General features: G+C 46.2%; 1 protein-coding gene across 7 annotated transcripts in view; it reads right to left on the reverse strand.

Annotated features, from left to right (window-relative positions):
- The window catches only part of RGS6 (regulator of G protein signaling 6), a 530,176-nt gene that overhangs the window by 40,568 nt on the left and 463,441 nt on the right, over positions 1–26,167 (reverse strand). For 5 of the 7 annotated variants that reach the window (XM_036997960.2, XM_036997925.2, XM_036998060.2 and 2 more), the window contains 3 exons: positions 18,023–18,133; positions 8,971–9,096; positions 1,102–1,288 (listed from right to left, as the gene is read on the reverse strand). In XM_036997960.2, the coding sequence (XP_036853855.2) occupies positions 1,102–1,288; positions 8,971–9,096; positions 18,023–18,133 (424 nt within the window). The remainder of the gene's footprint in view (positions 1–1,101; positions 1,289–8,970; positions 9,097–18,022; positions 18,134–26,167) is intronic. The other 2 variants (XM_073242184.1, XM_073242183.1) reach the window with 1 other exon arrangement.

The following is a 26,167-nucleotide window of genomic DNA, read 5'->3' on the forward strand; positions in this document are numbered from 1 at the left end:
ATTTTATAAAACAAAGACATGGCACTCTATAGAACCGAATCTGTCCGGCACAGGCATTCAGTGGAGCTCATGACGATGGGAGAGAAAATACAGGTATGGTGCTGAGCCTGCTGGGTTCCCATTCTGATGTTCTGAGCAAATAACGAGGCAGATCGGGATGGCAAGGAACACTGGTTCTGTTCTCATGACGTTATTTGCATTCGTGCCTCTGAGTTTCCGAAATTAGATAACGTCTGTGGGCGGGCGTATGGCCCAAATTCTCTATCGGGGACCCCACAGGTGAGAGCAATGAAGAGGGCTGAGGAGACAAGAGTGAAGCCTTAAGCCCTGTTGCTGGGTGTAGGATGGTAGGAGGAATAAAAGTTAGAGGTCAGGAAGTGAGAAACTGACCTGATGTTTATCTTTAGAAATGGCACCTCCCAGCCCTCAAGGAAAAGCTTGCCGTGTAGGGTGGCTTATGTGGCTTCTGTTTCATCAGCCCCATCAGCATCTGTGCCTCAAATTGTGCCTTTCAGGTTGTGTGGGCTTCCTCAAACCCTTGAGTTCACCCCTTTGAGGCACTTCTCCCATTGGCAAGACTGCCCACCTACTGTCTTTCTCCCCCACTAGCCTGTAACCTCCTCGAGGGCAGGGGCTTTTGCTGTTCTTTGTGGCATCTCATCTCATAGCACAGGGCCTGGAATATGAGGTGCTCCCCAAACAGTAACCACGTAGTTGGGAATCTCTGTGGAGGCAGTGTAGGGTGGTGGCTGTACGGGCTTTGCAGTTAGATGTGGGCTTGATTCATGACCCTGCCAGCTCACTCCACTCACTTTGCTGATGTTGTGTCATGGTTTCCAGGACTTCAGATTTTGTAAAAAAGTTTTGAGATGTTCCTGCGAAAGATCCATAGATCTGTAAATTTCTATTTCTGTGTAATCTAGGAAAACAATCTCCCTAGAATTTTATTATGCACCTACCTGGAATGGTTTTGGCCTTATAAATAATACAACCTGAAAGTCTAACCACACACAAGGCCTTGGACTCGTGTTAGAGCAGGGTGGTGGAGTGCATGAATGAATAGCTTTCAACAGAACTTTTTGAGTAAATAAATAAACAAACCTGGGCATCTTCAAATGTGTATCTCCCTCCGTCTTTGATGTTTTGACTGGTTATCTCATAGCTGTGAGAATCCAGGTTGATTGCACTCGGGGCCCCTGGAGCCAGAAACTCTTGCCAGATTTCTTCCACCCTCTTGGCCACATCCTGTAGGGGTTGCTTCTTGAGATCCTGGACAGCCAACCAGAACCTGAAGTGGAAGCATAAAGATAGTCAGCTCCAGGGGGCTCGGCATCTGGACTCTGCTGGATGTTCTAGAAGTGACATGACATGAAACTCATTCTACTGCAGCCCCCAGACCTCCCTGTTGCCACTACCCAGGTAACAAAGACCCTAGGGACTGCTGAAAATGCAGAAGGTGGAAAGAAGTGCACATTAGAAGGCCACTGTGCTTCAGGTCGCCAAAAAGAGATTGATTTCCCTTTATCCTCAGCACTATTTCTATTTGGGGCTTGTTAAGTCTTTGCGGGGCAGGAGGACTGCCCTGTACATTGTAGGATGTCTAGGGGCAACCTTGGTCTTTACCTACAAGATACCAGTGGCCTCCCCTCCCCAAGCTGTGGCAATAAAAAATCTTTCCGGACATTACCAAATGTCCTGTTGGAGGTAAAAAATCAACCCTAGTTGAGAACCACTGCTCTACATAGATGCCATGACACAGACACTGTGAATTCCTTTGTCTTATCTGGTTGGGATCAGTTGGAGGCATCAGAATGAAGGAAGATCCCAGAAGCAGATAGAATCTTGGGATCATAAAGGATATTTGAGCTGGAAGGACCAGCTATTCACGTTAGAGATAGGGAAGGAGACAGTTGGTTTGCAACATCGGTGCCGGGCGTGGAGCGTGGCATACAGTGGGCACCCAATAAACGGGTGTTGGACTGAAGATGAGCTCATTTGGAACAAAGCTGAAGGGGTATTCATGGGGAGACACTCTGCCAGAAGATTCTCCAGGGAGCGCTGGAGAGAAAAATCTCCTGCTCACTTGCTTATTCGCCTCTCACGGAAGCCTCTGCGTCAGCATGTCCACGGCCGCTGGGAGAGCGGTGTGAGCTCTTTTCTGCTGAGAGCCGCAGCAACCGGGGCTGGAGCTTGGACAACAGCCCCCCAGGCCGTGAGGATGGCTTCCAAGGCAGCCCCGAGGAGGGCCTTCAGCAGGACCCAGGTCTGGGTGGCACAGTTTGTGCCCTGTGAACAAATCCAGGAGATACGGGGAAGCGACACCTGTGGTTCCCCTAGCCCCTGGGATCACATGTTCTCCAGTCAATGAAAGAAGAGACAAGAGAAGCTGAACCATGACATGGTGGGAAGTGCATTCAATCTGCCACCAAATTTTACCCAAAGTGAGATGTACTTGTTTTTGTTTTTTAAAAGGTTAAGCATGTTTTTCTGTTGCTGGTTAGACAAGTCTTTGAAGCCGAGTGTATGGCCCAAAGGCGCCACTAAGTGGCCAACTGAGGTAATTGCGGCTCCATTTCCTTGAGGAGAGGAAGACTGATGTGTGTGGGATTTGGGATTCTAATGATCTTAAAAAAAACGAAACAAAAAAACCCTCACAGTTCCCTCAGTTTCCTCGTTGGTCTTGAAAAGCGAGAGGCAGGGAAGGAGCTATAATGACCTTCCTTAACCAGGAGATCAGGAAGCACAGTTCAGTCCTCATCCTGGCTGTGCGGCCGTCTTGACATGGTGTGCTTCTCTAGGCATCTCCTCGCTCATCTGTAAAATGGGTACGAAGTGGGTGGAGGGCTCTGTGAAGAAGACCCCATCCAGGGGTACCTCTGAAATGCCTCCAGGTCCTGTGGGTGGGAGCTATGGAGGGGTCCGGGTGGTGGCCACAGGTTCAATACTGGGTTTCTCTCTGGGTGGCCTGGGCAGAGGCTCCAAGGGACTCTTCACACGGGCATCACTTGCCCCTCAACGCCAGCCCTCTTCCTTTCTGCCCCAGGTCTAGCGCCAACGGCTAGTGGGGAAAGGAGGAGAGTGAATGGTTCTTTGCCTGGAGCCAGGAGGGCATGGGAGAGTAGGAAAGGCCATGTTCATGCGCTCAGCTGTTCACGGGAACCCCCGAAACTCAGCCAAGGAGTGGGTCTCCTCCGTTTCCCCCGGCCTGTTCCCTAGATTCCTTCTCTGTCCCACCCCGTTGGTCTGCCGTGAGGTGAAGGAGGTGGCTGGAACGGTAACAGGTGAGGCTGGTCCTCTGAAGACGACAGTTCCTGGAGGCTGTCTGTGCCTGGAGGGCAGTGTTTGATGGGCAGGTGAAATTTGGGAAACCCAGCTCTTAAGAAAGAAACTAGTACTGGTTTTCAAAGGACTGGCAGGAGTGCTGATGGGCCACTCACCAAAGACTAAGGTGGAGGGTCTTCTGCAGCCACATGCAGGCAGGGGCAGCCGGGAAAACAGCCCTTCTCAGGCAGTCGCCTCTGGGCTGAGACCCTGGGCTGCAAGCAGCTTCTCTGGGGAGCATCCTCCCCAAGCCTGCCAGACCCGCAATTCCTCGCACAAAAGGACGACTCCCAGGGGAATTCCTGCCCCCTCAATCAATGTCACGTGGGGTGTCACCCTCTGTCATTTTTGTCCCTTGTTCCAGGCTGCGCTGAGGAGGAGCTCTGAAGCTCTGGGTCCCTGAGGAGCTGGCGGCTTCTGAGCCCTGCAGGTTCCCTGTGGCTCCTGAAGCCTCTGGGTCTCCTTGCCAGAATGATTTGGGAGCCACATTAATGCACATCACTCGGCTGGGCAGAGAAAAGGTCTGGAGCGGATGGAAATGGAAACTTCAGAATCAAATTTAATAAACTTTTACATAGAGCATTAAAAGCTTCACTTTGTCAGATAGAACCAAGAATAAAAAAAAAAAGCATGAGAAGAAACACCAGGCAGGAGGCAGAGGAGGGCGGGGAGGTGGAGGCAGTGTGACATTCCCTTGACAGAAGCATTCTCTCCTGGCACACACGGGAACCCTCTCAGCCTTCCGCCTGCCTTGAAGATGACCTGCCTTATCTCTCTGAGGTGGCAGCGAAGATGCTGTCACAACAACATGCTGACATCTCATATGTGTTTACCATCACCAGCTTCATAAAACCTTTGTGTCAGTTTTAAATTCAGAACAGGCTCTGGTTTGTGTTGCCATCTGCAAGCTCACAGGCCTGAGCCGTCCGGCCACACTCCCCTTGGAAGAGCCGCAGGCGCTCCCCTCTGCATATCTTCAGCGGACGGTGGTGGTGGTGGTGGTGGTGGGGGGGGGCCCACTGAGGCTTGCGCAGCTTCCGCTCTTATCAGAAACCTGCAGGTAGCGCTCCTCGAGGACGCCGGCAGGGAGGAAGACGCCAGGGCAGCGTCAAACCCACTCGTCCTGCACTAAGCCTCCATGGCCGGCAGCAGAAGGGCTGTCATGACTGGCAGGCCTCAAGGACTCGCTGGTATCGGGGGAGACCATCTGTCCCGCTTCGCTGGAGTTGTCAGAGCGTGCGGAGGCTGCCGTGTGCCGGCATGTGATCCATGTCCGCGGCTGAGGAACGCAGGCAGAAACCAGCCCTGGCGGGTGGGCGCCTGGACTCAGATGCCCCTGGGCCGGGCAGCAGTGGACAGACTTAAGGCCGTCTGGGGCTGCCCCGGGGGCTTCCTCTCTCTCAGGACCAGGGCGATGACAGGGAGTGGGGCTTTCTCAAGGCTGGGTGGAACAGGGGAAACCATGCAGCAGTCTGTCCTTCTGCATCCTGCCAGGAGGTCTGGGCAGCTCCTCAGTTCCCAGCTTGCCTATCGTTTCATAAACTAGGATTTTCAAGGGTTAGGAAAATCTAGCTTTTAGTTCATTTCCAGACAAACAGCAAACTCCACGCAGAAGGAAGGGCTTCTGTGCCCTCTGCTGGCCAACAGTCTCAGAAACGGCGGATTCAACCCGACTTGGTCTCTGGTTGGGCTGAAACCCTCCGCTTTCTGCACGAGCAACCGCACTAGTACCGCCGTGGCTGTGATGTTCACCGGGCAGCGGCTGAAATGCTTGTCACTGCACTGTGTCACCTCTGTTCCGATTACTCCTGTGTTTGGTTAGCGGTAAATCCCGCTGGGGGCCAAGTGCACCTTCCGAGGTCATCTTAGGACTCCGGGCAGCCGTCGGAGATGGGAGCTCTCCGGGCAAGCCTGGCTACTCCCCTGTGCGCCCTTTAATTGCGCCTCCCTTCAGCTGACGCTGTGTGGAACTAGGATAATCAATCTGCAGGTTAGAAGAACAACCACGTTCTCTCAGGGGACGTTACAGCTCATAAAAAATGTACGGGGGAGGACGCTCTGCTGTAGGTTTTGATTTTTAACTCACGCCCTGCCATGCGGCAGGGTGTTGAGACAGAAGGACAAAGATTTGTGTGGGGGAAATAGAGGGGGTCAGAGTGGCAAGGGGCTGCTCCTGTTACCGTTTTGGGAAAATGTACAGAGAAGCGAGGATGAAGTCAGGTGACTCACTGGAATTCTCTGCTTCAGAACCGGGCGACCCCCCACCTCGTGGATGGGAAGCCACGTGCATTCTAAAGGCCCACCCCATCCGGATGGAGCCCCTGGGCTCGGCTCAGGGTGCCACAGAGAGTGAGCAATCACACCCCGTGCTGTCTGCACAGAATGTGCTGGCCCTGCCCCTACTAAACCCTTGAGGTAATTCCCCTCCCTCATCTCATAGGCTCACCCAGAAAAAAGTTGATCAAAGGGGACTTCTACTTACATTGTATCACAGACATCTTTCCTTAAAGGATCGGGGTGAGGCTCTGCTGTTGTGAGAGCCATATATCTATTTCTTTGGGGCTCCTCTGTTCTGCATTCTGAAGCTCTGATGTAAACCCAACCACTTGGCTACTTCCCTGGCTCTCCAGGTGCTGAGCAAAAGATCATAACATTTTGACCTAAGTACCCCTTTTGCTTGAGAGATAAAAAGGAGCAGAGAGAGACCAAAGTGGGGAGGCCCTCTGCACTGTTTCGGTCACTCTCCCTTTTCCTTGCCCTCCCATGCTCCAATCTCAGTTGCCGGGGCTCTTCACCGATCTGGGGAGAAGGGACGACCCCAGTGTGGCCAACACAGCAAACTGACAGGACCCTTGAACTGTGCTACATTGCACAGCACTAGGGGCATTGTGCACGGGGACCACAGTGGAGGTGCATCTGCAGGACACACGTGGCTGCTGCGGACACGGGGTAAACTATACTCAGTTCTGAGTGCTCGGGACCTAGGCCACAGTGGGTGCTAAGCCAATATCTGTGGCCCAAGGGATGAATACAAACGAAGGTGAAGAGACTTCCTGGTCATGGGTGAACAAAGAGTCCTTAAGTCTTGTGATTTAAAACCAACCTCCCCCCATATATCCAATTATGCTGAATATCATAAAAGTGAAATTTGGGCCTCCAGAAAAAGGATTTTAAAAGCTCTTGGGCTATACTTTTTATCTCTGGCTGTTCTGTTTTCTTTATCCTCTCTCCTGCCATAGATCAGAGTGGACCCTCCTCAAGTCTGAATTTATGGGTTCATGCTGGGGGTGTGGATTAGTTCCCAGCACCCTCACACACACTCTCCCCCAACATGGACCCCTCCTGACACAGGAGGAAGAAGCTGGCACAGGTACAAGAGGTAATGGCAGGATGAGGTCCTGAACACCTGCCAGGGACACACTTCTGGCCTTAAGTGTAATGCATATTTCGTGAATCCACTCTGCACTGATATGTGACTCTGGCTACATTCAGACTGGGTCAGGTGGTGCTGAGCCAGCAGATGCTCCCACTCCTTGGCCTCTTAAGATGACCGGGACCCTGTGGTCATTCTTCAAAGTCTCTGTCACAATGCAGGTGGCAGAGGGTCATAAGGCCACTCATGGGCTGAGAAATAGTCCTTTAAAGGAGGCCTCTATACCACTCCACTCTGGGGACCCACAGGGGACAGAGATGAGAAGGACTCATAGGGGTGGTTCATAGGGATCAGTCTTGGGGTGGGACCCAGGGCTGAAGACGCTGCTCAGAGGGGCCGCCTGGGTGCATCATGCTGGCTACAGTAGGCACGGCTTCCCAAGCAGGACCCTTAGCACAGTCTGGCCGGCTGGCCTGAACACCATCCCAGTAAAGAGTTTTAGAAGTCAAGCCTTCTATTATTACAGATCCTTGACTGGGAACTGTGTTTAGAATAACGCCTCAGCATAAGGAAAGAACTCTTGCGTCATAACCTGAAATCAGGTATTCAGCCTTATCTGTTTTACAATAGCCACATGGCTGCCTAGAAAGGCATCAATACATACAGCTAATTGGCATCTACCTGCGCTCCCAGAGCTTTATGGTGTAGGACAGTCCCACTGCCACACCTTTGCTCAAAGGATCTTCCAGCTTAGTGGCCACACATGGCTGCCCTAGCCAAGGGGGAACACATGTTCAGCTCTGAGTCCTCAGGACCTGCCGTCCTCCCTCTTTTTCATTTACTGGTATCCTGTATATTCTTCACAGTCCAGTTATGACTTGTCTACTCCAGCTTACATTCATCTCTCCTCTTTTAAAACACTTCCAAAATGGTTCTTGGAGTATATACTCATTTATATTCATGTAATGATTTAATAGTTGTTTGTGTTTTTTCCTCAAGGACCTACAGGGTCATTGCAGGGAAAGATACATCTTGACTTTCTTGCATCCCTCAGCAGAGTCTTGTGGGGCTTGATGCAACATAGGTGTATAATAAATATCCCTTGATTGATATATGGACTTACATGGTCTCTGACTCCAAATAAATAAAATGGACTTTGCACATTAACAGTGGGGGTCAGTCCTTTGCCCACAGTATATGCTCTGACTTTTTAAAGTTAAAAAACATTAAAAAAATTAATAAAACTTCTCTTTCTGAAAAAATGCCATTGGAAGATAAGAATTAGTATATAAAAGGGAACCTTGTGCCAAGTTGTAAGTTTCATATATATATATATATACGTTATAACTTAGTATTTAAAAGACAACTGAGATTTCCATCTGACTCACTGAGAAGTCACCAGTTTGCTAAGGTCACTCAGGGGTCTTAGATTAGTAACTTTTTCCATAGGCCTCTGATTCTACATCTGTTACAATGAAAGCCTGAATAAACCACAAGTTCCCAAATATTTCATGACCATAGACATTTTCCCTTTTCATATCTTCCCTTTCCTTTCTCTCAGTGGACCTCATGTTTTGAAAGTTTTATTGTTTTCTTCTCCTGAACAGTAATTATTAATATTTTAATACATTTTCTCTCACCTTGATGAGTTACAGACCAATAGAAAGAACCAGATATCCCCCCTTGGCAGTAGGGGACCAGAGTATCAACTTGGACATGGAATTGACAGAATCCTCTCCTCCCCACCCCCCACCAAAAGGAAGAACAGGTTTTAGTTAGCATTTACAGTTATGTCTCTAGTTATCAAATGACCTTCACTTTGGCTTTTTGAAATTCTGCAATGAGCCCACTCAGCCCTTTTTCTTCTGGTTAGTCTGCCAAGTGTTCAGGACCCCAGGATGGGAATTTTTGAAGGAGAGGGTCTCTGAGCTGCTTTTCTGCTCTGAAATTCCACAATTCCATGGTTTTAGTGAATGGGTGGTGTCATCCAATCCATTTGACCAATGACTTATTTATTAGAGACACTCCCAATCACTTGAACAAGTGCCATTTGGACTTAAAGACAAAAAATGCTGGTTTTGGCAGGTTCTAATATGGTTATAGCAAATAACCATACATATATGCTACATATAAAGTTTGTTCTTCCCCACTTCAACTGTAGCCAGATAAGCTGCAATTTGAGTTTGAACCATAACATTTTATTGAGAAAGGGAGGCAGAGAGAGAAAGACTGATTATGCAAATTCCTCACACACTGCAAACTTTTGAGAGATTTACCTGAGGTTTTCTGAACTGAATTCGGACTCCAGGAATCGTAGGAACTGGTCCCGCCCCACTTGGTCCTTCAATATTTCGTCGAAAGAGAAGCCCCATCTCTTTACCCGCTGCTGGCTGGGCTCTTTGCTTTTGGGGGAACAAAGGTTTGACAAACAATCAATACCAGGCAAAACCCTGTGTCACAGTCTCTCCAGCAACCCAGATCTACTTTGCTGCCACATGCCGAAGGGAAATGCCTCCAATTCAAGTGAGAGATTCTGTACAACCTGCATGAACTCCAAATGCAGACCTCTGCACAACTCTACCAGCCAATAGCAAAAAGTCTCTTGAAAGAGAGCAGTTGAAAGGGGCAACATTTAGGCGAGGGTCACCAGGATGCCTGCCAAGTGGCTGCTGTCCAAAGGAAATACAACAACTCCATTTATTTGGTTTCCTCAATCATTCCTTCGGTTAGAGGCCCAACTACTGACTCCTTTTCTTCACTTAAAAAAAATGAAATAAAACTGAGGATGCCTTGTGGATTCACCCTGTCATCAAAGACGTTGTCCCTATCTTTCACCCCTTCCTCAATTCACAGGGGAGAAACAGTATCCTGGTTAGACCCAAGTGAGGTACAAGTGGTCCGAAATGCATCATCCCATCCAGGATAAATCGCTCCTGTTTAGAAGCACAGTGTTGCATTCATTTCCTGATTTAACAACCACCTTCAGAGCGTGTTCAATTCCTAGCCAATGTTCCAGGCATTTTATATCCGTTAACTCCGAGTCCTCACAACTACTTTGTGAAAAATGCACTGGCATGTTCCCATTTCACAGATAGAGAAACTGAGGCCTGCTGATACTCTGCCCAAGGACACACTAGGAAGCGAGGGACTCAAGACGCAGGTGCAGGCTGCATGGCTGCAGAGGGCAGTTCTGAGCTCTACTCCCCAGTCTTATGGCCCTCCTCAGACCACAGTGGGGGTGGGCCTTATTCTCTTGGTGTTGGAAGACAGAAGTATTTCCTTCAGCTTCTGTCCTTCCACTTACAGGTCACTTGCTGTATTGATTCCTTTGGCCCTTTGGGCAGCAATAGGGTCCTAGTTCACAAGCCACATGCTGTCATCTCGCACTCAGGGAGCCGTCTATGGCCCAGTGGTGCATCTCAGGCCCCACTGCAGATGCGTGGAATCAGAGCACACTGTGTAACAAGATCCCTGGATGATTCAAGTGCACACTAAACTCTGAGATGCACTGGCTTAACAATGCTTCTCCCGCACCTCCCTCCCCGCCTTTTTATTATTTCTAAAAGACATTAAGTGAATACAACCATGTTTCCTCTCTTTATGGAGCTGATGTGTTCTCAATGTTTATTTTAGAGAATTACACTTACTTAAGGGGGAGAGGGCACATGTATTGAAAGGTTTGGAAGAACAAAGAGCTCTAGACCAGTGCTGCCCAGCAGAACTTCCTGTGATGATGGAAGTGTTCTATATTGTGCCCCCCAATATAGCAGCCACTGACCATATATGGCTACCGAGCACTTGAAATGTGGCTAGTGTGACTGAGAAGCTGGATTTTTAATTGATTTAGTTTTAAATAACTATAGTTTAAATTTAAGTGGCCACATGGGACTAGTGGAAAGCGTAGATCTGGACTCAAGTGATTCAAACACAACTCTTCTATTTCTGCACTGCTAGACATAATCAGCGGCAGCAGGAGCTTTTAATTCTGAGACTCTGTGCTTGGGGATTGGGAGGTTCTTGTACACAACTGTGCATCTCCAGGCTTAGCCCAAGAGGGCCATGGTGGAAGACAAAGCCCACGAGCTCAGACATGGGGAATTGATCTCTTTCAAAGTTCTGGGCTGGGCTTTTTACAATGGGACAAGAAGGAAGACCCTGGGTTCTCTCAAACTCAAGCCACAGAACAAAAATCAAACTCAATAGCTTTTCCAGGAGACAAAAAAAGTACTGTTTATGGAGAAATCCTCCTGGGGTTGGGGCCAGCAGCAAATATAAGCCCTATGGAGCTGTGGGATATCGTCTCTTTCTGCCAGGTCCCATGCTGTGACCTGGAATGGGCTCAACCATCGGCTCTCTGCCAGGACAGGTTGCAGGCCTCTGCAGGGGCGGTGAGCTGCACCCCAGTCAAAGGCTGTGCCCAGCCAGCCAGGTGTGGGAAGTTGCTCAGTCTTTGACAGAGACTGCTGCATGGATGCCTAACCACCGCCAGTGTCACCACTTTCTGGCACTCAAGTGGTGAGCCCACAGACATTGTGCTAGGGTCCTCAGTGGTGTCAGGGGAGGAGGGCCTTTTTGGGGTGGGCCACAAAGCTTGGGATGCCACATTAGATGCAGAAACAGAGTCCTAGCCAAAGGCAGGGACATCCAAAAGGCTGCAAGGTCAGCCTGCAGCAGAAAGAAGGAGGTCTGGGGAACTGGACACCCTGGTGCAGCAGTTTCCTAGGGTGGCCGTAACAAGGAAAGAATAAACCGAGTGGCTGAAATGGAAGGTATTTATTATCTCACAGTTCTGCGGACCACGAGTCCGACATCAAGGTGCTGGCAGGGCCATGCTCCCTCGGCAGGCTCTCGGGGTGCATCTGCTGTGTGCCTGTCCCTCAGCTCCTGGCATTGCTGGCAGCACTTGGCATTGGATGGCTTACAGATGCAGATGCAGCACTCAGATGTCTGCCTCTGCAGACACAGGCATCCTCCTTGGGGCTGTCCTCACACGGTGTTCACTCCGCATGGGTCTTGTCTCCGAGTTCTCTTTTTACAAAGGTACCATCCTATTGCATTAGGAAGTCACCTACTCTAGGATGACCTCATCTTAACTGCCTGCATCTGCAGCAGCCCTATTTTCAAATCAAATCCCATTATGAGGTTCTGGGGAGGATATGAATTTCTGGGTGACTTTCTAGTACATCTGGATTCCCTCAACTATCCATTATTCACAATCCCTGTTTCTACACCTGGATACTTTACATCTGCTCCTATTTTTCTAGTACATTTGGCCATAGGGATCTATTCTATTAAAAGCTCCTTGGATACAACTTCTCTTTATGTGTTTCCTGTATCACCTGGGTGTTTCCCAGCATTATCCCCTTTAAGGTTCCAGATCAGATCTGAACATGTTGCTGCCACTGAATGGTCTCTGTGATTATAAAATAATCCTGAAAATTAAAATATCTCTAGACATTCATTTCCAGGTGATCGGTAGAGTAACTTTCCCTTGGCCTATGGAACTCCTAGCCCCATTATTTCCATTTTCCAGCCCCTTTATTTCCATCGTTGTATAGAAATGCTTCCTTGTGACATTTAATCATAGGTTGGATCATCATTTAGCTTTTTAAGTGTTTATATTGTCTCTCCAGTTATCTTGTGAGCTCTTTGCAGGCAGAGACCATGTCTAATGTGACTTTGTATTCACCATAGTGCTTTTCACTCAGCAAGGGTTCAACCCTAAGAGGAAATCAATAAGAAAATGTGTATAGTGATGTGGGTGATGTGTCCTTATCCTGACAGCATTTTCTAATTGCTAACTGCATGCTTTTTTCTAACTCTTATTTGTCTTCTGTGCCCAGCTATTCTCACCAAATTCCCGCCTCCCACTGGGGAGTCCAAGCCAACGGAGAGCAGAGACAGGCAGCTCTCCAAGGGAGTCCATCTTTCATGCCAGCTCATCTCCCAACTAAAGAGCATGGAGGAAATCTCCCAAATTGAGAACAAAAAAGGCAGATTCAGAGGAAGGAGCTGTCTATAAAAACATTCATTTCTGAAGTTTTCTTTCCAGTGGTCCTTTTTAATTTCAATATAAGCCAGGGAAGTAGATATTTGTCTTTAAATTTCCAGAGCTCGGAAGAGGTCAGATTGTCTAAAGTCACACAGTTGATAAATGGCTGGAACTGGAATGCAAGTCTGCCTGTCCCTGAAGCCTTTTCTCTTTTTCCCACTACCTTGCTGTCCATTATATAGTCTTCATTTGATGTCTAAACTAAGATCTGGGGAAACATGAAAGCTATCTTCAAAAGGCTTTTGAGTTACTAGAAAAACTATGAAACAAGGGAGAGCTCCTTAAAGAGAAAATATCCAAGGACGCCATTTTAGGGCCAAGGCTGAAGGAATAATTGTAATTTTCTTTGATGTCCCAAGAACAATCTGAGGGTCTTGAAAGACTCCAAAGGGGAGTAGTCTAGGTATGCACTTCTGTATAACAAACCATCCCCAAACTCAGTGGCTTAAAACAGTGATTTATTGTTCTGTCTCACTATCCCAAGGTTGACTGGGCTCAGCTGGGACTCTTTTCACTAAGAGTCTTTCAAGTAGTTGTGGTTAAATGGCGGCTGGGGGTGGGGTCACCTGAAGGCTCAACTGGGCTGTACAGCCTAGAAGGCTCATCATATGGCAGTTGATGCTGTTGTAACCAGGAGCTCAGCTGAGACTGTCGACCTCATGGCTTCTCCAGTGGCTCAGGCTTCTCACAGCATGGCCAACGGGCTTCAAGAAGGAATATCTCAGGGGCAAATGTTTTAAATGACCAAGGTAGAAGCCACAGGGCTGCTTTGTGATGTGTTCTCACAATGTGACTTCCATCACACTCTACTGGTCAAACAAGGCACCAAGCCCAGCACAGATGAAAAGGGAGGGAGGTGTCCTCTCTTGAGGTAAGAAGTGGTCCATGCCTACAAAGAGGGAGGATGGCGCCATTTTGGAGACTGACTACTACAAGGAAGGCATTTGACTAATAACTTGGATTAATAGTTCTATCAAATTTTCTGGGCAGGGCATCTCGGGGGCAGTCTCTGCCTCTAGCAGGTCAGGCTGGCTGGGAGCGGGTGCTTATGGCAACCAGGCTGAGCCAGGTTCCTTGTAGCTCTGCTTATGCACCTGTTGTCCAACAGAGAGAGAAAGTTAAACCTAAATCATGTGGAGAAAGTGAATTGAGCCACAGTTCTGCTGGCAATGCCATGATTCTTTTGTTACATCCACTATCTGGTTAATGGCTCTACCGAGAATATTTCTCAGAAAGGTCTTCTGTGACCACTCAATCTGTAGTGGCCATCCCACTTGTCTAGCTGTTCTATACCACATCCTTTCCCTGATTCCCTTTCTAAATAAGACTTAAAATGTAGTACCTAGACCTATGTCTGGCACATAGCAAGCACTCAAAAGTATAGGTTGGAAGGAGGGTAGGTGGAGAAAGGACTATTTTTTTGGTTGTTTAATTGGTATTTGGGAAAGGAGGAGAGACAAGTGCATGGATTTCATGCATCATGGACATGGGGATTTCCTCCTCCTTTCTTGAAAGTGAGCAAAGAAGCATGTGATCATTTGAGAGAATGGTGGTCACCTGGCCACTGGTTTATCACAACCTGTCAGCACTTGTTCCCCAGCAGGCGCTACCTGCTCCTACAACTAGTGCTCTGGTTCTGCTCTTAATGCCCAGGCTCGTACTCTAATCGCAATGCCTAACCTAAGACACCTGCAGCGTTCTGTCCACCTTGAAGCAGAGTCGAGTTATTTAGGTACAAGTGAAAATGAAGAGAAGCTGTGAGGTCCTGTTTCTTCTCCCAGGATGACCTTCCTACTCGCTCAAATGCTGGCAGTGGTTAGGAAGCTTCCTTAGGAGAAGCACAGGCAGTGCCAACGTCCTGCTTCAGCCTAGAGATGATTCCTGTCCGTGTGCAAAGGCTCACTTGCCTGGAGTGCTTGTTAGAAATCCAGATATCCAGAACCCCCTGGGGGCATCTGCATCTTTAATGAGCATCCCAGGTGATTCACATGTATCCCGAGTTTTGAGAACCACTAACCCACACAATCACTGAGGGAGTCCTCACCAGCTATGCTTCAGCACATCTGGATCAGGGCTGCACTTTAGAATCACTTGGAGAGATTTAAAAAATATACCAGTGCCCTACTGCCAGAAATTGTAACTTAATCATCCTAGGGAGGGGAGTGGGAGTTTTTGTTTTTAATAAATTATTCCAGGTGGTTCTAATGTATGGCCAGGGTCAAAAGCCAAGACCTTCATTTATGAAAAACAGCAGTTACCCAAATTGTTGGGTATATGAAAAGACTCATCTGTTCTGGACAGAGATTGTAGTAATGAAACAATGATTCTCTAATAAATGACCCCCAATGAAACACACTTAGCATCAGAAATAGAGGGGAAATATTAAAAAATAGTCTGTAGCACACTGTCAGGGGTATTCAAGAGGATAAGTATCAAAAGAACAGAGCAGGCTACTATAACAAGAAGTCCAAGAAATATTAAGAATTCTTGGAAATGAAAAGCATGACTGTCAGCCACCCCTCCCAACACTCAGTTGGAAAAGAAAAACTCATTAGAGTACAGAGTCACAGAAGGGACACCACTGGAAACTAAAGTGGTGACTCTGAAAAGTAATTCAAGGAATTCTATCCTTGGGTATAGAATAGAAATATGAAGAGATGGAAATTATAACAGAGAAAAGATAAGAGATATGGCTGTTTTCTCCCAGAAGCCTGGAATTCCTACAAAGGATTTCCTGGAAAGAGAGGATAGGACAGAAAAAGAGTAGCAGCAATTTAAAATAAAAGATACTGAGTTACAGATAAATTTGAGTTTATGGATCAAATTAGAAGGGACAACCTAGGGCATGTCAGAAATATTTGAAAGAAGATACTAATCTACAAATTGTTTTTCTTTAAATGTTGACAGAGAAATATAAGTCCCAAATGTTGGTTTAAAATATATCAGGTTAACACACCTATGGGGAAGAATGGGATTTGGAGGAGGTAAAGAGAAATCTACTTTTTACTTTATAGACTGCATTATTATTGGTATGAATTAATGTGATTTTTAGTTAAAACATTTAAGAGTAGATGGCTAGAAGAGGAACAAGGGTAACAAAAGCTACTACAAACTTTACTAATAAAGCAAGAGTCAGGGAAGAGAAAAAGAAACAAGGAGGAAGAATGAGATTGAGGAAACATGAAATATCAGGAAAAAGATAAAATAGATGATCCAAGTAAATATGATTGTTTTAGAACCCAGTGTCCAAAGAAAACACACCCCTAGAAAAATCAGCAAAGAACACAAGAATAGTCAAGTCAAAAAGAAAAATGAATATCTAATAATCGTGAGAAGGGATTCGCAAATAAATTAACAAAGAAATGAAAATTTAAATGAGATTTTTATTTTCATGTATCAATTTGCAAAAAATAGATTGTGGGCATTAAAAAAAAACTGTTGTCATTTTGCTCAAGAGAAATCTGGCCACATGAACTAAAATTAAAATATGTATGCTGCCCTCTGGAAATCTATCCTAAAGAAATAACTGGGCTTATGTATGAGGATGTTCCTTGCATCATTGTTCATACGAGCAAAAAAAAAAAAAAGGATATACTTAAATATTAATGACTTGGGAATTGGTTAAGTAAATTACGTTACACTCATGCAAGAAGACATGATGTAGTTATTAAAAAGGATAAAGTGGATTTATAGATGTTTACATCTAAAGAATGCTGTGATTCATTGTTACTTTAAAAAATTATGGGACAATGTACATATAATGAACCCATTTATGCAAAAGAATGTGACAATGTATATACATAAAAATCTAAAAAGATAGACACTAAATCAAAGGTTCCCAAACTTTCTGAGTTCAAGACACCCCCCCAAAATACCTAACAGCTTTGTTTATTAGTCAGGTCCAAAGGACTTCATACATATTTATATTCTAAAAACTTAGTACCTATAAAATACATATAAATTTACAGAAGAAATAATATATTTACTTCTTTCAACCACAATGTGTGCCACTTGGGCACTGCACATCTTATCAAACTTTGGAATCAGATTGGACCCCACCTCCTTCATTTCATGCATACTATTTGCTTTTTATCGTAGGAACTGCCCTGAAAACCAAGATTTGCGAACATGATATCATTAATATGATCTAATGTTGAAAAGAGTGAACCACCTTAAGTTAGTAGACTATGCACTATCTGATACAAGTCAAACATCACTGTGTTTCCCTCAAAGATTCAGAATATCCTTGGTAACCCTATGATTCCCTGCAGTGGCCAGAGTGACCTAGAGCAGTTTGGGAACCACGGCATTAGACTATAAACAAAGGTTCTTTCTGGAAAATGAGATTGGGTTGGAGGAAGAGAGAATTTTCTTCATTATGCATGTCTGAATAATTTGGACCTTTTATAATAACTATCTATGACTCTTATTACTTGTATACAATTTTCCATTTCAAAAAAGAAGCCACAAAAACAGCATGAGTGAAAGCAAATGAGAGAGATATAGGGAAATGAAAAAAGAAATAAGTCTTCCTGCTGAGGGGCAGAGGTACAAAAGGTACAGCACACCAGATGTGTCTGTGTGTCTCTAAGTCTGAAAGTGGCCCAAGTCCCTCTGGGCTCCAGTTCCTCAGCTATTTGGTAAACACACTAGCTTCCTGCACAGGGAAGGAGCTGCTGGATGGAATCACCACTGCCAGACCTTCCACAGGTGCACAGTGGAGAAAACCACAGCTTTGGAGCCCACAGCCTTCATTCTAATTCTGCCACCTGCTCACTGTGTGGCCTTGAGCAAGTTCATTAACTCCTCAGTGCCTCAGTTTCCTTATCTGTTCAATGGTGAGAAAAACAGTGCTTATTTGTCATGGGGATTCCATGTAAGACAGTTGCTAGGCGGCCAGTACTGAATAAGGGCCGGCTATTATAATTACTGCTGCTGCTGTATAATAGTTAAAAAAACCCACAACCAAATTGGCCAACAGATTCTTTCCCTCCAGCCCTCCAGCAATCAGAACAAGGAAATGTGAGGGGCTATCTCTGTTATCAGAGAGGTCAGGAGGAAGCCACAAAGTTTGGTACAAACCAAAGCTAGGAGGAGGTGAAACCACGAGTAAGCAGAATGCGATCGGGTGGTAACTTGAGGGGTATCTCTTCTAGCAATAAAAAGAGTCAGATTAAAAGAAGGAATCACATAATGTCACAATCTCATGACTTTTTTACCACATCTCTCCCACTCTCAAACATTAGATCTTTTCTTTCTTTCTTTTTTTTTTTTACCTCATTTCTATGTCCCATAAAGCGATATCGTCACTGATCCAGGGATTGGATGGCTCAGCTGGTGTGATCAAAGGATCATATTCCACATACTGTTCCGTGTAAGCAATTAAGCTGCAGGAGGGAAGCAGAGCAAAGAATGCCACTGATTTCCTCTCAAAACTTGTATTCTGTTTTACACAAGCATTACATCAGTCTTCATATAATTCCAAGTTAAAGGGAAAAAAATTACCTTCACTTCCACTTCTCACAAATTGAGTTACTTTCATTTGTCCTTGTTCCCTTCTCATGATGAACCTACCAGTTTTGCATGACTGCAGGCACAGTTTCTATATGCATTTTATATCTTTTTCCCATATAACTCTTCACTGAACCTTGGTGCATCCCTCCCTGGTCATGCTAGCCTTACTGATCCATCGCTCGGAAGCTGCTTGTCGGTTGCTCTTTCACATAGACCCAGATCTCAAGAAGCTGGGGCACACCAAGGACATGACAGTTGCTCCAGGCTGCCAGCCCAGCATTCCCAGCTGGACGACTTCCTTATTATAGAGACTGAAAGTCCCGGCCGACCAACAGAAGTTAACCCATTATAAGCATTTTTCCACAGAGTAACTTAGTTTTCCTAGTTGTTGTTTCTGTGGCCATATAATGTTTTAAAATGAAATCTTCATGTTTATCAAAATATATGTAGACAGTTAAAACAATGAAATAGTACTAAATGATTTCCCATGCAAATGGAGAATATAGTCAATGATTGTGTAACATCTTTCTGTGTTGACAGATAGTAACTGCACTAGAGAAGGTGAGGATTTAATAATATGTGTAACTGTTGGACCACTGTGTTGTACATGTGAAACTAATAAAAAAGTTGATTAAAAAAAAGCAATGGCAATATTCTTCTTCCTCCCAGCCCTCTTCACAGAGGTGTCTACTTTCCACCTTTCTGCTCCTTTTAGCATTCACCTGTGTATTTCTAAATTATATGTTTTCATAGCTGTTCTTGATTATCGCTTTTAGACACAATGCAGAATCTCAGGCCCCATCCCAGACCTACTGAGTCAGGACCTGGATTTTAATAAAATTCTCCAGGAGATTCATAAGCACGACAAAGTGTGAGAAAGACCCCATCTCATACCTCAGTTTTCTGAGGGGCTCACGATATATGCCATTTTTAAATCAAATCAAAATGGAAGAGCTTGTGATACTTTTGGTTTTGAACATAGATACAGATTTCCTATCACCTCAAGCCCCATCACTGTCCCCAGTGTGGACTGGCACCCAGTGGGGTAGAGGTAGCTTTGGCCCAAGTTGGAAAACCTTGGTTCTAGTTCTTGGGTGAGCCATTTTCAGCGAATCTTTGTCAAGTTCACCATATGTTACATAACAGCTTTGTTGAGCACTAGGACCATTTGATAAAAACTGGGAAAGCATTTCAAGAGAAACTTCCAAATCCTAGCAAGTGTGAGACGTATGACTGACACCACCTTGTGCAGTGGAGGCACACTGTCCTACAAATCTACAGGGTACACATCTTGCCTGGGTAAGATGTCGCCACTAAGAGCTTTGCAGCATCTTAGGTGAGAATGAACAAGCAAGCGGGCTCTAAGGAATTTGTTTTTTAACCAGAAATGGTTTCTGGGAAATAAAACATAGGAATGGAAAAACAAAATTTCCTCCACTCCCTTCCTTACCCTTCCTCAGATTTCTGTGAGACAGGCTGGTGGTTTTAGCAGCTCCCTCTCCAGCCTGTTTTATTAGACCTTTCACATGGCCAGACCTCCAACCCGGGAAGGCAGTCCAACCAGCCAGGCCAGGTCGAATGCACGAGTCCCCAGATGGACCCTGGAATGAGCTTCTGGGATGAGGGGAGAACAGGGGAGACTCAGGAGAGGCTGAGAATCCAGTCAGCTGCCTATTACTGCAGGAAAGGCAATGAAGCTGCCCGGGAGCTGCCTAAGGCAGCAGACTCTCAAAAGGCCAGAGAGCAGCTGTGAGAACTTAAGCTGTCATGAAACAGAGGCTCACAGCCACATCTTTTCTGGAGAAATTTGGGGATATCTTCAGGGGAGTGGGTGGAGGAAAGGTGGTGAGATTTAATGGTGATGTTAGTTCAAGAGAAGTGGTTGAGAGCCGAGGGAGAGATTTTGTAACCAGAAAATTTGCACAAGATATGACTATGTAATAGGCATTAGTGTGAATGAAGGTGCTCCTGTGACCTAACCCCGCACTGTGCCTGCTCAGAGCAGGGTCCAGGCAGGCGGCAGGGATATACACGGAGGAACGCACGAAGAGAGGGCTGAGAACTTCCTGCAGAAATGTCTGACAGTCTGCGCCAAGGTACCAGAGCGCAGGTCAGTGGGATCACCGCCCAGTCACCAGTGCCAGTAATGGGCAGTACTGGTCAGCAGGGCAATCATTGCACTGGAAGAGGAAAGGTTTTGTTGAGGTCTGGTTACATACAGTTGGTTAGAGGCTTTGGAAAGGAGACAGGAATTGTATGGGACTGTGTATTTTGAATGTTGCTATTTCATTGGTAGACGTAAGACGTACTAAACCATCCAAATTAGACAAACATGTCTCGGGGCTACAGCAGGATCAGCAAAAGTCTTTGAAATGCAGGTATTTTAAAAAGGAAGAGAATGTACAGTTTGATCTTTTTTGAGATTCTAAGAGAAAGGGGTTGGATGGTGTGTTAGTTTCTAAAGCCTACTGTGCAAACGGCCACATACTTCGTGGCTTAAGACAACACAAATGTATCATCTTCCAGTTTGTAGGGTCAGAGGTCTGAAACGGGTCCCATTGGGCTAAAATTGAGGCGTTCCTTCTGGAGGCTCTAGGGAGAATCCATTTCCTTGCCTTTTCCACCCTCTGGAGGCTGCCCGCATTGCTTCGCTCACGGGCCCCCTCCCAGCTCCAGGCCCAGGAGCACCTGGCTGAGCAGTTCTCACCTCACCTCACTCTGACGCCGACTCTTCCACCGCCCTCTTCTACATGTAAGGACTCTCCTGGTTATGCTGGGCTTACTCAGATGACCCAGGCTAATCCCCCAGTGTAAAGGTCAACTGATTAGTAACCTTAATTCTACCCGCAGCCTTAATCTCCATGTGTCATGTAACCATCTGTATTCACAGGTGCTGGAGATTAGGACACAGAGAACTTTGAGGGACCACCGTCCTGTCTTTCACAGATGTAACTGAAGAGGAATTTGTGCAGAAGGCAGAGAATAACATCACCGGGAGGAGAGTGTGGCAGTAGATAAAAGGTGGGCGGAAGGCCTGCATGGAATCCTTATGAATGACACTAGAATATTTTATGTCACAGCCATTGTTACAATCTATGCAAGTAAACTCTGCTCACGACCCTGTGCTCCCTCGTGTGTGCTGTTCTCCATCATCACTGCTTGGAAAAGACAGCAGACAGCAAAGTGCCCTGTCCTGGAAGTTCCTCTGGGTGACTTGGGCTCTTAGCAGTCTGTTGCCTTAACTGTTCTCCTAGCTTCTTGTGGGTGTTGATCCTTCCCAGAAAGAGTGGCAGAGAGGGTTCACCCCACAAGGTATGGCAGAGGGCTGAGAGGAGGGGAAGAATACCCCACACCAGGAAGAGATGGAGGATGGCCTCCTCTTCTCTTGTGCTTCTCAACATCATCAAACTGGAAAGAGATTGCACCAGGGGTGGAGTGAAAGCAAAGGCTGCTTGCCTTTTCCTTGCTCCCTGTCTTTCTCTTCTGGCCTGGGGGTGCCTTAAGCTTGGGAGTTAGAGCTTCCAAGGTGGAATAAAGAGCAAAACAACAAGGGGCTGGCTACATGGGATCAGATTTGAGCATAGTGCAGAGAGTGAAGGCCTTTGGGTCTGCTTCAAGGCTATCTAATGCCACTTCTTAGGTGTGAAAGGAGGCACAAAGGGCGACAGAAGCACCGTCTAGGAAGACAGTGCCCACTATTGGTTGTGTTGACCCAGGTGCTGTGTCTCTTGGGGTCTGAGTGAAGCAGACAGGGATCCTGGATGGTGAGAAATCCCCTGAAATGGGTGCACTAGCACAAGGACGTCTCTGGGTTTCTGCTTGGTTCTACCCACCTCCTGGGAATTGCTCTCCAATATATACCCAGGGCTACTTCAGGAGCTGCCAAGTACTTAAACAGGTCCTGCTCCTGGCCATGTTGATTTGTCTGGGAATGCACACCTGACCCAAGATGGGTTAATATCCTCTTTGGTTTCAGCAATAGAAAGTATAAAGCTACAAAGTTCAGGGGCCAGAGGCAGCCATGCTTCCTAACACATGTCTGTGCTGAAAGAGGATGCAGCAGGACCAGAAATGGAGAAGGAGTCTTGGATGCGTTTGAGGCCTGGCTCCAGCTCTTCTTGAGCTTAGTGGCATTGCTGCCCTTCCCAGAGTTAACCCCACAGCCCCTCCTTGTATTCTGTGAGCCGGTATATGCTCCTTTCAGCTGAACTGGGTTCAAGTTTGGAGTTCTAGTGCCTGAAACCAAACCAATACAGTTGAAAAAACAACAAAGGTGATGGGAATGTGTAGGTAAGTTCATCGAGGCAGTCCTTTGCAGCACTAGCCAGAGAGGTTTCCTTTTCCCTGGAACAATACACAGACTACAGCAGTCTGCTCGGGATACACAAAGACAATGACAGGGCCAGGCTGGCAAGGAGGAAGGTACCAATGGTTGATGCAAAGTATGATTTGGGTCCAAGTTCAATATCAAAGACTATAGAAAGCCTTGAGTTAGGACAGGTAAAGCACAGAGGGAGAACAAAGGAGAGGCATGGAAAGTGCTGTAGGCAGCTGGTACATATTAGCACATGAGCAACAATGGTCCACCGGTAGTTGGGGGCGAGTGGCACAAAAGCATTACTGGCAGGTGCTACAGATAGAACGTGTGCCCCCTGATCTTATATGCTGAAGTTCTAACTCCCAATTGACTCATTTTGGAAATGGGACCTTTAAGGAGACAATTAAGGTTGAGGTGATAAGGGTAGAGACCTAATGGACAGAACTGCCCTTCTAAGAAGAGGAAGAGACATAGGAACTCTCCTCTGTGAGTGCAGAGGGCAGGCCAGGTGAGGACACATCTCCAACAGAGGCCAGGAAGGTGGCCATCTGCAAGAGAAGTCTCCCCAGAAACTAGCCCTGCTGGCACCTGGATCATGGGCTTGCAGCTTCCAGAACCATGAGAAAATAAATGTCTGTTGCTTACACCACCGGTCTGTGGTATTCGGTTATGGCAACCTGAGCTGGCTAGTACAGGAGGAGATGGGAACAATAAGGTACATATGGGAAACCCAGAGGAGGTCCATCAGAAACATTATTTCTCATCAAGCAGTTTTAACATACTGTTCTCTATCCCTGCCTCCCTCTGATTAGTATACAGTTTTGTTATATTCAAATGACAAATTCTCCCATCAGTAGATGATACTGATGTACCAACCATTAGTAAATGTGCTGCCCACCATCACTGGGTGTTTTGAACTGGTTCTTGCATGGAGGTATGGAGCTGGATGGTTTGCCTACATTCTTCTTTCCATGCCCTTATAGTAAGGGGCAAACCTTTGCTATATGGCTGCCAGGGGTTAAAGTCTGGGGTCAGTCATTCAGTCACATTACTCGGTACCTTCTAGTGTCGTGAAGTAGTGATCAGCTCTCTAGATCCCAGGATGATGCTATCCCTGAGCTAATAGCAAAATTACAGCCTCTAACTACATTAACCTGTTACAGGTTATTACCTATACACACACATATATAATATAATATGTATATATATGTAATTATATGTCATATAATATATAAGGGGAGTTAATTATATATATAATGGGGGTTATTAATACAGAACCTTCCCAAATTAGATTGCTAATTAGGTTCTACTTTTGATCAACCCGGAGAGGAAGAAAAGAGAATTTAGAAAACCTTTACTCCAACCACTTGAGAGAAACCTGAGATAAATTTTAGATTTCACCTCTCTCCCACTACCAAAAAACCCCATGATTTTGCTGTAAATTGTATAGAAAGTAGCCAAAAGAATTATGACAGGTGAGTTGGAGGAAGAAGAGATGCTGTCCTCCCTGGGTTGAGAGCTGCCTGGGAAGTAATCTGCAGAGTGGAGGACACATATGGGATTGGATCCCCAGAGCAAATGGGAGAAGAGATGTGGTTGGGTTCAGGGAAAATGGATGGAGAGGGATGGCTCTTAGCTACGGGAGAATAAGGCTTGGGTTTAAGGCATTATGGGACGGTGACCATCATCCCTACTTTAGAAATACAATACAGTGTGCTAAAACACTCATTAGGAAATCAGGGGCTCCATAAAGGAAGGAAATCTGAATGTGAAAAGGAATGAATAGGAGAGTATGTCTGCACCCCATGGTATGTGCAGTTTCTAAGCTATGACCTGCTAAAGGGAAATGACGGGATGAGGATCTGATCAGAAACCGGAATGAGAAGCAGAGCAGTACTGCAGAGGGGGAAAAGGCAAGTTTGGTTCCCATTAATCTACTGATGAATTAACCTATTTTTTTTTCACATTGGAGAAGGTGGGAAAGAGAGGGTATATAAAGAAAGAACTCTGTAATTGCAGGTCACCAAGAAAAAATCTCTTTGATAAAGAAGCTCAGGATGAGTGAATGGATGTGCAGGTGAAGCTCTCAGAAGCAAGAGCATATACCAGGCCAGGTATCTCAGCCCTTCTAGATCTTCATCTGGATACAATCACCCTGGTAATAACATCACCTTGAGCTTTTCTTTTCTGTCATAAGGTGGGCAGGAAGAAAGGAGAAGCAAGAACCCCACGGTGACCAGAATCTTATAAAAGTAAAGTTGTAATGACCTTTTTGACCCCCTTTTTTCCTCTCCCAGTAAAGGAAATGATCTAATGTTCTATCATTAGACTTCAAATTCATGGACTTCCATCACGCTAGCAGGTTTTCAATAGACCTTTAGGGTATTGAGTTCTTGATGGTCTTACTTCATTAATTACATTTCATGATCATGGAGGGTCAGGAGGCAGAAGAGGAACCAACATCCAATTTCAGGGAGAAGCAGGAGTGATTTGGAGATGGGCAAGAAAGGTGATGGCAACAAATCAGTGCAGCAGTTAGCAGCGATGCACAATAGCTCCCTGGGATAGGGTAAGGACAAGCCACGTACATGAGCAGACACAAAATGATACAACTCACTCTCTCATGGCAGGGCAGCGTGCTGCGATTCCTGCAGCTACTGGGCACAGCTCAGTGCCTATGGGTCGGGAGAAGTCTCCAGGGAAACCAGCACTACACAGGGACTTCCCAGACAGTGGATGTAACATGTGTGGAGTTTTGCATTCTGAGAGTTGGTTTGTCAAGTACTGTAAGGCTTGGGTGAATAAAGAAGAGGCTCCCTTGGGGATTCTCACAAGAGTTAAGACCTCATTGATTTGGCAACTTCAGTTATTGAGGGAACATACGTGAGATAAGGGGCAAAGGGTCCTCTGAGCAGAGTCTACAATGAAAAAACCCCCTGCCTTTTTAAGGTTCATTGTCTGTTATTGGGAGAGTACACCTCTTGGAGAAGACTCTTTACTCTTGCTTTAGGATCAAGGCTAAGGAACTTGGTTATTTGATACCCTGGTGTGGCATGACTAATTTCCAAAAAAATGAAGTCTATTTCACAGCCCTGGAATCTGGTCTGGGCTTGGGACATGCTTTAGCCAATAAAATGCAGCAGAAGTGATGACAGAATGCTAGTTCCAAACCTCAAGAGGCTCTGCAGGTTTCTGTTCTCTCTCTTGGAATCCCACTTTCCCCATGTGAACAGTCAAACCAGCCTGCAAGGTTGAGAGGCCATGTGACAGAGACCCAGTGTCCCAGTGGAGGTCATCCTAAACCAGCTGAAGCCAAATGTGAGAGAGCTAGCTGAGATCACAGCCCACAGCTGCACACAGATGTGAGGTGAGCCCACCAGGGCCAGTGCGCACAGGGCCATGTGAACAGCAGTAAATGCCCGATGTTTGAAGCCACTAAGCTGCTCAGCAACACCTAACCGACAGACCTGGTCTGCTACAGATGGGAACTGGGGGTTGGTTAGAGGGGAGAAGGGGCCGCTGGAGACAAGTATGTTGACCAGGAAACAAACAAAAAAAACAAGCCAACAACTGAAAAGCAGAAACAGAG

This window comes from Manis javanica, chromosome 8 (assembly GCF_040802235.1).
Source record: "Manis javanica isolate MJ-LG chromosome 8, MJ_LKY, whole genome shotgun sequence".
Taxonomy (NCBI): Eukaryota; Metazoa; Chordata; class Mammalia; order Pholidota; family Manidae; genus Manis; species Manis javanica.